This window comes from Bufo gargarizans, chromosome 2, assembly GCF_014858855.1.
Source record: "Bufo gargarizans isolate SCDJY-AF-19 chromosome 2, ASM1485885v1, whole genome shotgun sequence".
NCBI classification, from domain to species: Eukaryota; Metazoa; Chordata; class Amphibia; order Anura; family Bufonidae; genus Bufo; species Bufo gargarizans.
This window is the reverse complement of record NC_058081.1, coordinates 380490736-380503315: the sequence shown is the minus strand read 5'-3', so window position 1 is coordinate 380503315 and position 12580 is coordinate 380490736. Positions and strand designations below refer to the sequence as shown.

Genomic DNA, 12580 nt, shown 5'->3' with positions numbered 1-12580 from the left:
TTTTTCGCCCTATAAGACGCACCGGCCCATAAGAAGCACCTAGGTTTTTGGGGAGGAATATAAGAAAAAAATAATTTTTAACCAAAAGGTGTGCTGTGTGTTTGGTGGGTTTGGGACGAATGGTGGTCTCTGGATGGCACTATTACTGGGGATCTGTGGATGACTGACACTTATGTGGGGGATCTGTGGATGACTGACACTGTTATGTGGGGGATCTGTGGATGACGGACACTGTTATGGGGATCTGTGGATGACGGACACTGTTATGAGGGATCTGTGGATGACGGACACTGTTATGAGGGATCTGTGGATGACGAACACTGTTATGAGGGATCTGTGGATGACGGACACTGTTATGGGGGATCTGTGGATGACGGACACTGTTATGGGGGGATCTGTGGATGACTGACACTGTTATGTGGGGGATCTGTGGATGACGGACACTGTTTTGGGGGATCTGTGGATGACGGACACTGTTATGGGGGGGATCTGTGGATGACGGACACTGTTATGGGGGGATCTGTGGATGACGGACACTGTTATGGGGGGATCTGTGGATGACGGACACTGTTATGGGGGGATCTGTGGATGACGGACACTGTTATGGGGGGATCTGTGGATGACGGACACTGTTATGGGGGGATCTGTGGCTTGCACTATTACAGGGGGATCTGTGGATGACTGACACTGTTATGTGGGGGATCTGTGGATGACGGACACTGTTTTGGGGGATCTGTGGATGACGGACACTGTTATGGGGGGGATCTGTGGATGACGGACACTGTTATGGGGGGATCTGTGGATGACGGACACTGTTATGGGGGATCTGTGGATGACGGACACTGTTATGGGGGGATCTGTGGATGACGGACACTGTTATGGGGGGCATCTGTGGCTTGCACTATTACAGGGGGATCTGTGGATGGCATTGTTACAGGGGGGGGGGGGAATCTGTGGATGGCACTGTTATGGGCTGGGGGGGGATCTGTGGGTGGCACTGTTATATATGTGCCATCCACAGACCCCCCCCCAGCCCATAACAGTGCCATCCACAGACCCCCCCCAGCCCATAACTGTGCCATCCACAGACCCCCCCAGCCCATAACTGTGCCATCCACAGATCGCCCCCGCCGCCAGTATACTAAAATAAGATGTCATATTCAATTAATACTTATTAAACATGCCCCCTCAGTCCTATTTCTACCTTACATCCGAATCGCTGCTGTAGAATTCAGGCAGGCAGGACGGGCGTCCGGCGCGTCTCTTACTGACGTCACTTGCCTGCGCCGCCTGCTTCATTCATAAAGTAGGCGGCGCAGGCACGTGACAAGAGTTACGCTGCCGCCCGCCCGGCCTGAATTCTACTGCCGCGATTAGGATGTAAGGTAGTAATAGGACTAAGGGGGCAAGTTTAATAACTATTACTTGAAAATTACATCTTATATTAGTATACTGGAGCGGCGGGGCGGTGCTATACTACACTGACTGCACCGCCCCGCCGCTATTGCCAGCCCCCAGACCCTCCTCCCAGTCCCTCCCCGAGTCCCCGCTCACTGATACATCGCTGCCAGCGATGTAAAACTGCAAGCATTCGCCCCATAAGACGCAGGGGCATTTCTCCCCCATTTTGGGGGAAGAAAAAGTGCGTCTTATGGGGCGAAAAATACGGTAATAAAGCTCTTTAGAGTACAAGCCTCAATAGAAAAGGACTGATGTGAGTTACACCAATCTCTGTAAAAGCACTGCAGAATATGTTTGGGGCTGTAGAAATGAATAAAACAAAAAATACATTGTGTAAAAAAATACATTTTTTAACGGTTTTATGTCCATTCAATTAAGTTGTAGTGTAGATACACAGACTGACGCGGAAGCCCGAGGTTTGCAACGGAGGTCTTGATATCCCATGCACTAGTGGAGGGTGGATTCAATTTATGACTAGGCAAATGCCTTGTCATAAATTAAAGGCATTCTTCTGCAGTCTGTGCGTCAGCTCAAGGCCAGTGAAGGTTTTAGTCCTCATTTAAGCCGGGAGTAAATGATGATAAATATGCTGGGGACAATAGCCTTACCTCCTTTTTGGAAAGTGGAGAGGGTGAGGTAAAAATGCCAAATTGCAACTAAGGTTAGTCACAATGGCATTTGAAAAGTTGCACACCGGGTTTGGGGGAAGATAAGGTTCCTCTTATTATTGGCATCTAGGCTCTATTTGACACATCCCATGATCTTATATGCCTTTGCAACTTTTGCCTGACCCTGGTTTCTACAATTAAGGGTCCATTCACACGACCATATGAGTCCTTGCGGACTGCAAAACACTGATACCGGTTGTGTGCATTGTGATAGAAATGCATATTCTTGTCTGTAAAATAGGACACAGTCTATCTTTTTTGCTGGGCCATGGAATGGAAGTGTGGAAGCGGACAGCACACTGTGTGCTGTCCACATCTTTTGCGGCCCCATTGAAATGAATGGGTCCGCATCTGATCCGCAAAATTGCGTAACAGATTTAGACAGAAAAAATACATAGTGCATGTTATTATATTCACTTTTTGCACAACCTTCCCGCTTCTCTAAATGAGTTTGTAAAATGATGCTATTCTTTTCTGTGTTAGTTTATTAATTATGGCTCTTTCACATGGGCTCAGGTCTTACCATAAACGCTGCTGACCGAAGATATCAAAAGATGACTGGTGCTCGTTTACAGAGCTTTTTACACTGCCCAATGCAAACTGTATGAGGATGAACATAATAGGCAGTACATCCCTGGTTAACAATAAAGATCTTTAGGCCCACATAAAAGACATTTAATCCATATTTTCATTTGTAAAAGGAAAAAAAATAATGACATGTAATATCCCAATAGTTCTAAGTATGTATAGTTTGTGTATGTACTGATCCAGCGGAACAGAGGGATAAAACTTAACATTTAATGTCAGTAAATTCTAAAATAGATAGGTAGACACCAGAGGATGAGCCTCTACAACAAACAATAATTAAAGACAGCCCTATGGGCATAAACTTGTACACATACATACAAAATGTGGCCAAGATGGTATAAGTAATAAAATCAGGAACGTTCTCACCCGATTAACGACCAGGGTTTCTCACAGAGATGGCTAATGATGGAGAGGATCCTGGAATACTTGATGGCCGCACTGGAGACAAGTAGGTATAGGTGCCCCTTTGACATAGGTGGGTAGCAGGGCGATTAACCCTAGACGGCCCTGAATAGGGGGCAGGGGCTAGTACGCCCTACCTACCTATACGGGGAACTTGCCCCGCAAGGAGCGTCCCCGTCCGGATACCTGGCCCTGGGGGGACAGATTCCCTAGTAATCCTTAAAAAAATGTGCTCCCTACGTGTCACGTTTCAGTTCGTAAAGAATATCATCAGGGGAGATCAAATGGTGGTCACAGGGCTATGGATGGGGCCTGTGCAACCATTGAGAGGGGGGAAAAATAGTACAAAAAGAGGGGAAGGTAAGGTCAAGTGTCTGTCAGTGTGTATAGCCAGTCAGGCTGAATCACACAGGACACGACCGCATCAAGGTTCTCTATCCAAAAAAGTACAGCTGCACCAGTGGGTGCCAACTATAAAGGATAGAAGGGGCCACAGGATGGTCAATCCAAGGGCAGGCTGTCAGCCTGCCCTTGGATTGACCATCCTGTGGCCCCTTCTATCCTTTATAGTTGGCACCCACTGGTGCAGCTGTACTTTTTTGGATAGAGAACCTTGATGCGGTCGTGTCCTGTGTGATTCAGCCTGACTGGCTATACACACTGACAGACACTTGACCTTACCTTCCCCTCTTTTTGTACTATTTTTCCCCCCTCTCAATGGTTGCACAGGCCCCATCCATAGCCCTGTGACCACCATTTGATCTCCCCTGATGATATTCTTTACGAACTGAAACGTGACACGTAGGGAGCACATTTTTTTAAGGATTACTAGGGAATCTGTCCCCCCAGGGCCAGGTATCCGGACGGGGACGCTCCTTGCGGGGCAAGTTCCCCGTATAGGTAGGTAGGGCGTACTAGCCCCTGCCCCCTATTCAGGGCCGTCTAGGGTTAATCGCCCTGCTACCCACCTATGTCAAAGGGGCACCTATACCTACTTGTCTCCAGTGCGGCCATCAAGTATTCCAGGATCCTCTCCATCATTAGCCATCTCTGTGAGAAACCCTGGTCGTTAATCGGGTGAGAACGTTCCTGATTTTATTACTTATACCATCTTGGCCACATTTTGTATGTATGTGTACAAGTTTATGCCCATAGGGCTGTCTTTAATTATTGTTTGTTGTAGAGGCTCATCCTCTGGTGTCTACCTATCTATTTTAGAATTTACTGACATTAAATGTTAAGTTTTATCCCTCTGTTCCGCTGGATCAGTACATACGCCATTTAATTTGGGATTAAGCAGGCCCGGTCGCCAAATCCGGCCTTTCTGGTCTTCCCTATGTATAGTTTGTCATCAATTTGCTGACTGTCATACAGTTAATAAAAGAATAAAAAATATTGCTTGCTTTTCTTTAAAATACTACAAGTCATATGCTTGTTTTTAGCATTAATAATGAACTCTATGGGAAACTGGAAAAATAATTTGGATGGGATGCCCTGCTGTGTCTAGATAATGAAAGCTCAAAATGTAATCTCAAATCCATTCTGTCCCCAACAAGCAGAAATAGGAGAATTTAGGAGCCATCTAACAAACACTACATTATTCAGCTATAACTATGGTCACATTTTGATTGATTTTATGTGGTACTTCAAAAACACTGACATGGCCAGTCTGACTATAAAAACTCCTATATTGTGCATGGATTGTCAATAATACACATACCGAGTGAGAAGGGTTAGTTGACATTTTGCATGTCATCATACTACGCTGCCCGGTTAAAGTATGGTGAAGCTAAGCTTTCCTGTTCCATATGGCTAACAGGAGCTATCAAAGTACACAGTGGACTCATAGTTATAAGTCTGCTATGTTCATGAGGGCAGCAGTGACTGTTGTGTAGGATATATGCTGACTTTTTACAGATTGGAGGGGACCGCTGCCTTCATGAATACAGCAGATCCATTGTGTTCTTCATTAGCTAAATAGGTGCATTTTTAGGGACTAGACTGTTGAGGCTCAGGGTAGTTTCACACTAGCGCTTAGGATCTAGCAGGGAACACCCTGCCGGATCTCTCTGCATTCCAGCATTGCCAGAAGCTTAAAGGGGTTGTCTGGATTCAGAGATGAATCTAGACATGACCCCTTCTTCCTCATGCAGCACTGTGTCGTGCAAGACAAGGGCTTTTTCTTTAGATCGGGTGACGTACCGAGTCTCTGTATGGGAATGCTAGGCGGAGACTTCCATCTAGCAGTGATCCTGGTGACGTCACAATCACTAATGGGCGGTCTTTAGTGCTGCCCTAGCCTGTAAAACAGCATCTGCCTGGCAGTGTAAAAGAAGGGGTTATGTCCAGGTTCAGCTCTTAACTTGGACAACCCCTTTAAAAGTCGCTGTCCAGCCCCATTAACTATAATAGGGACCGGCGGAGATCAGGCTGCAACCTGGCAAATATACTGAGAATCAGCTGGAAGAAAACCGCTGCACAGTTAGGCCTAATTCACGTGTCTTGTTTCCATCAGTTTGTCAGTATTTGATCAGTGATTGCGAACCATAACCAGGATTGGAGACTACACAGAGATAAAGTATAATGCAAAGATTTGTTCAGTTTTTTTGACCCATATAAGGTTTTGGCTAACAATCTTGGCCTGTATGATGAGAGATCCTCTTTTATGGCCAGGTTTGCATCTCAATTCCTATTTTTTCTCCAGATATCACCTAGAAAGAGACATGGGTATTTTCTTTTAAGTAGTCGGAATACTTTTCAGGTATGTCTGTATATTGGTCCTCTTCTGACAATTTTTTTTCACCAAAATTAGGCATTGGTTGAGAGTCCATATTACATAGTTAATACAGTTGAAAAAAAAAGACAAACGTCCATCAAGTTCAACCAATAGGTGGGGACACGAATCCCAGAAGAAAGTGAGACTCAGATTTCTACAAATTTTCATAAGCCTTAATGTCAATTACTTTTAGGAATTCATCTAAGCCCTTTTTTTAAACTGTCCACTGTTCCTTCTGTGACCACGTCCTGAGGAAGTCTATTCCACAGATTCACAGTTCTTACAGTAAAGAAGTTTACTGTAATTGTTAGATCCATTCATGTGTGTTTTGGAAGACCCTGCATCTTTTTGAAGGTTTCTGGTTTATGTTGGAAAATTACTACTGGAGAGACTACTACTAATAAGAAACATTTCAGAAACTACCTGGTGATTATAATTTATCAAGACACATTTTAATTATGACTCGCTTCCTCTGAACCCCCAGAGTTGAACTATATTATATTGGTTTATTGGTTATTCTTATTCCTCTCCCACCTTCCTTTGTGATGGCTTTAGGGGGTTTAATTGTATAGATTTCTGATTCATTCTTTTGGGCTTTGCAAAAACAATTTAGTATTAACTGATTCTAGCATTATTAAGTTTTCGGAAACATACAGAATGTGGCAAATAGGCTCCCTAGTATACCCATTAGACTGTCAATCATTGTGGAGATTTAGAGATATCGCTCGCCAAACAGCAAGTTGAACCTATTAGGGTTAGATGCATCAAAACCATTAAAAAAAAAAAAACATCAGTGTTGCCCGCTACTTCCTTTTAAACCTGCTCTGGAAATATCCAAAGAGGGACCAGGTCACCCAGGGCAATATATTTTGTTGGTTTCACTACTTCTCACCCTTCTCAGAAAAATAGCTGCCATACAAGAATAGAAACATGACACCAGGTTAGATAGGGGCATTTTTAGATTTTGCAGTGGAGTGAACGGATAACCAGTTTATAAACCTGATAGATGGTACTGGACAGTTTCTGTAAGCTGCCAGGATGTTATTGTAGTTCTTCCAAAAATCCAATGCTTTAGAAAAAGGCAATGGTCATGGAAAGAGCAGAAGTGCATATTTAACAATGAGCAAATGTGAATGCGTCTGGGCTGCAGTAAAATGTGATGGGATGCATCATATTTATGAGTAATATTTCGCAATAGAGAAAAAGGCAGTGTCACTTCCTAGACTGTAAAAGAATGCTCAATAGATCATATGTACAGGGAGTGCAGAATTATTAGGCAAGTTGTATTTTTGAGGATTAATTGTATTATTGAACAACAACCATGTTCTCAATGAACCCAAAAAACTCATTAATATCAAAGCTGAATATTTTTGGAAGTAGTTTTTAGTTTGTTTTTAGTTTTAGCTATTTTAGGGGGATATCTGTGTGTGCAGGTGACTATTACTGTGCATAATTATTAGGCAACTTAACAAAAAACAAATATATACCCATTTCAATTATTTATTTTTACCAGTGAAACCAATATAACATCTCAACATTCACAAATATACATTTCTGACATTCAAAAACAAAACAAAAACAAATCAGTGACCAATATAGCCACCTTTCTTTGCAAGGACACTCAAAAGCCTGCCATCCATGGATTCTGTCAGTGTTTTGATCTGTTCACCATCAACATTGCGTGCAGCAGCAACCACAGCCTCCCAGACACTGTTCAGAGAGGTGTACCGTTTTCCCTCCTTGTAAATCTTACATTTGATGATGGACCACAGGCTCTCAATGGGGTTCAGATCAGGTGAACAAGGAGGCCATGTCATTAGATTTTCTTCTTTTATACCCTTTCTTGCCAGCCACGCTGTGGAGTACTTGGACGCGTGTGATGGAGCATTGTCCTGCATGAAAATCATGTTTTTCTTGAAGGATGCAGACTTCTTCCTGTACCACTGCTTGAAGAAGGTGTCTTCCAGAAAATGGCAGTAGGACTGGGAGTTGAGCTTGACTCCATCCTCAACCCGAAAAGGCCCCACAAGCTCATCTTTGATGATACCAGCCCAAACCAGTACTCCACCTCCACCTTGCTGGCGTCTGAGTCGGACTGGAGCTCTCTGCCCTTTACCAATCCAGCCACGGGCCCATCCATCTGGCCCATCAAGACTCACTCTCATTTCATCAGTCCATAAAACCTTAGAAAAATCAGTCTTGAGATATTTCTTGGCCCAGTCTTGACGTTTCAGCTTGTGTGTCTTGTTCAGTGGTGGTCGTCTTTCAGCCTTTCTTACCTTGGCCATGTCTCTGAGTATTGCACACCTTGTGCTTTTGGGCACTCCAGTGATGTTGCAGCTCTGAAATATGGCCAAACTGGTGGCAAGTGGCATCTTGGCAGCTGCACGCTTGACTTTTCTCAGTTCATGGGCAGTTATTTTGCGCCTTGGTTTTTCCACACGCTTCTTGCGACCCTGTTGACTATTTTGAATGAAACGCTTGATTGTTCGATGATCACGCTTCAGAAGCTTTGCAATTTTAAGAGTGCTGCATCCCTCTGCAAGATATCTCACTATTTTTGACTTTTCTGAGCCTGTCAAGTCCTTCTTTTGACCCATTTTGCCAAAGGAAAGGAAGTTGCCTAATAATTATGCACACCTGATATAGGGTGTTGATGTCATTAGACCACACCCCTTCTCATTACAGAGACGCACATCACCTAATATGCTTAATTGGTAGTAGGCTTTCGAGCCTATACAGCTTGGAGTAAGACAACATGCATGATGTGGTCAAAATACTAATTTGCCTAATAATTCTGCACTCCCTGTATTTAATCATTGAACATGCCCACTACAGGGTGCCCTGCTGTCTCTTACATGGCTTGCTCTAGAATTCAGTCTATTAATGAGCATCATAAAGACGCCATAGTGGGCGGGGGTAGGAAATGTTTATTTACGAATAAATATATTTTATTTAAAAAGTAAATTGATTAGTAAATGTTAGCATGTATTTTTCCCTTATATACCACTCCAATTATTTTAAGAGACAATGATACACTGGTTCCTATCATTCTACTGTGATGTGATATTTATCAGCAGAAATAAAGAAATAATGTTTACTAGGTCATGCTGCATGTGTGCCAAAAATAATTACTGCCCTGACCTTCAGACACTGACCTTACAGGGAGTATCAGATTCATATTACTGTACAGGGATTTGCCAAGCAATGACTACAGACAAGCTATTCCATTATAACATGAAGAGTAAAAGTCTAGAAGCACAGGTTGGACATAAGGTTAGTTTCACATACTTGGCTGGGTGTTTTCTGGCAAAAAATGCAGGGAATTGGCAGGACAAAAACCAGCATTCCCAGCATGTTTGCTGGGTAGTGGACGGATCTCTGCAGGACCCCATTATATAGACAATGGAGTCTGGTGGGCAGTACCTGGCTATGCCGCATCGGGAGAACTCTGCTGCTTATGTGAAACTAGCCTAAGCACTCATGTACCATTATTATAATCTTAGTGTAACACCATGCATCCTATTCCTAAATAGAAAATCCATACTTACTGTACATGCTCCACGCCGCCCCGTTCCTCTGTGGTCTCTTTCTTCTGGTCCCTGCACAGTTTACATCTGGCAGTGCATGGTCATGACTTCATCCAATGACTGGCTTCAGTGATGATGTGGCCACAAGCAGCATGTTACTGCTGAAGCCAGTCATTGGCGGGAGCGAAGCATGTGGTCATGCCCTTGCAACTTCGGATGTAAGCATTGTGGCGACCAGAACAGAAGATGGAGGCAGCGGAGAACTGAAGCAGTGGGGAGCAGCTAAGTATGAATCTTCTATTTCAGGGGGCAGGCTGTAGGCACTTACTTAAAAATCAATATTAACAGAAAACTCCTTCAATTTCTCTCTGTACATTTTCATTTCAAAAGTGAAACAACTCTCGTATATACTTTCATTAAATATACTGTGCCATTACAAAATAATAAAAATATTTGGATCCAATGTCCCCAATCCAGGAAGTGAGTGGTCAAACTAAATTTCATCCTGCTACTCTCCTATCCACACTTAATGCTTGATCCATAGACTTCTATGGGCTCCACTGACTTCTATGGAAACCACAAAAAACAATAGGAGCCTGAACTGCATGTGTGGCATTAGATATCTGGCCATTCAGAGGCGATTAGGAGAATCAGAATAAGGACTGACAAGGAACGGCAAATGCCTACAGCACACTGCTCGATAGAGCAGCTGATTGCCGGAGAGGAAGCATTCCTTCCCGACAAGCATCTGCTCGTCAGTGCAGGTGATTGCTGCATTTACATGCAGAGATCCCCTCCACAGTATGAGGAGGAGTGATCGCTAATGCCAGTCATCCTTATACAAATTCATTGTTTGCCAGCAACAGAGTGCTGTATAGGCACCACAATCTTCTGTCCACAAACTATAATTTAGGTGACCACATCAATGATCTATTAACCGATGAATGAGAGCTTTGCTCGATCATTGAGTAATCATTGGCTGATTATCACTATGAGCGAGACGTTAGCGATAATCTGCTTGAATATCAAGCAGTGAAAAGAGGCTTTAAGGCTTTGTAACTAATGATGTGCAGTTATTTTACCCCATCCCCTGCACATAAACTTTGGTTTTCCCACCTACCTCCTGCACTGTCCTGGTGTGCCTGCAGACAGTTTGTGCCACCAGCCATCATCAGTAAATGGTTTTAGGATTATACGTTTTCAGCTTTACAAATTTGTCCTCCAGATGTTGCTCATCACAAAATTCTTATTTATAAACTGCATAATGCAGAATGATTCAGAATAATATTGGACCAGTTAAATAAATGTGTTGTCTGGCCATGGATCAGATACCCAATGTAGAGAAATATTTGTTCTGTACAGATACCAGTTAACCAACAGGAAATGCAGTATTTGGTAGCTGTGGAGCTGTCATTCCGCACTGAAGTGCTCCTGACACGTCTAGGATCTAGTTTAACAGAATTAGGGTAATTACTGCTTTCACAATAAAATAAGTAACACTGAATGTTTCTATTGATGAACATTTTAGGGTAGAATCAAAGCAAGTCTCTGCAAACAGATATTTGTGTAGCTGCCTCTTTCAAATTCAAATGTATTCCACAATGAAATCTACTCACTCATCAATGACAAGATCTGGTGCAAAATATAGCACCTTCCCATTGGATTGTTTGTAAGACCTCCATCCGAGGGCAAACACCATGAGAAACATCCAGGAGTACTGTAGAAGGGTCATTTGGTCATCCAGGTGCAGATTTCTGAAACCTGACAATAAAACAGAAATAACTAAGTGAATCCTTCGACACCCACAGCACACGCCTCACAATTAATTATGTACGCACAAAATGATTACTGGGTTATTATAGGATTAATGGCTTCAGATTCCTAAAATATCCCAGCGCAATCGCTTTACCTGGACAATCCACCTAACAAGCCATGAGTGTATTCTACTCTATGTGACTGTATACTTTACAGCAAAGGATTTATTTATATGATAGGTTTGCTTTGTACAGCATGAATACATTGCTCCATAATAAGTCAGTGTGCCTGCAACATAGCACTTTTATGTGGCCCCCCAGGAGCCATGCTAACAACGCATCCACTATAATAACACTGCGGAAAGTCATCATCTTTATGGTTAGGAAATCTTTCTTGTAAAATAAGCACTCTGGAATTTTTGCCTATATAGCACAGGATAAGCCATTATTAAAAAAATAATCTCTTTAAAGAAATTCTCTCACCTCTTTTTACCTTATAGAGATGCGGACGTGCATGGCTAGATCGCCGCTAGCAAGTCCGCAATATACCTGTCCCATATCTCTGAGTGGTTTCATTGAGTATAAAAAATGATTTTATATATATATGTAAATCAGCCTGGTAAGGAGCCCAAGGGGCTGTACTAACCTTCTTGGAGCCCAGCATCGCTTGTATCCACAAATCTCCTTCGCGCTTACGAATTCAGATCGCCGTAATGCGCAGTTCCTTCCCTGAGGTTGATGCTAACACAGGGAAGGAACACTATGCCGGCACTGTGCATCGCGAGATTACAGCGATCTGATTTTGTGAGCAAGGAGGAGATTCGTGGATACAAGGCTCCTTCACAGGGGGGCCTGGCTGGGCTCCAGAACGGTTAGTACAGCCCCTTGGGCTCCTTACCAGGCTGATTTACATATATATAAAATCATTTTTTGCACTCAATAAAACCACTCAGATATGGGACAGGTATATTGCGGACATGCTAGCGGCGATCTAGCCGTGCATGTCCGCATCTCTATATGGTAAAAGGAGGTGACAGAATCCCTTTAAGTAGCACATCTATAGGCTCTTGTATATACCTGTTTTAGCTGATGTGTAATTAGTGGGTTGTCTGACATCTTGATTCCTTAAATCCTACATTTCCCATCATGCCTAACTTTGTAGACAGACAACGTGGAGTCTGATCACACTGCACTGCTCTGTGTCTAATCTAAGGGCAGCAAGTTACAGACCAGTGACACAGCATTTGTGTCCCCTCCAATTGCAGAGTCTCAGGGTATCCTAATCTCATAGAACTAAACTGGAGATTCAGCACAAACACATAGCCAAAGGTGCACAACCTGTGGCCCACGATGACTTTCTGTGTGGCCCACAACTAGTGTTGAGCGAAGTGAGCTTCAGGT

At 43.3% G+C, this 12580-nt stretch overlaps 1 protein-coding gene across 2 annotated transcripts in view; it reads right to left on the bottom strand.

Moving 5' to 3' along the window:
• Positions 1-12580, bottom strand: part of NR3C1 (nuclear receptor subfamily 3 group C member 1) — a 166797-nt gene that overhangs the window by 22367 nt on the left and 131850 nt on the right. For both annotated transcript variants that reach the window (XM_044280769.1, XM_044280770.1), the window contains exon 6: positions 11042-11186. In XM_044280769.1, coding sequence (XP_044136704.1) covers positions 11042-11186 — 145 coding nt within the window. The remainder of the gene's footprint in view (positions 1-11041; positions 11187-12580) is intronic.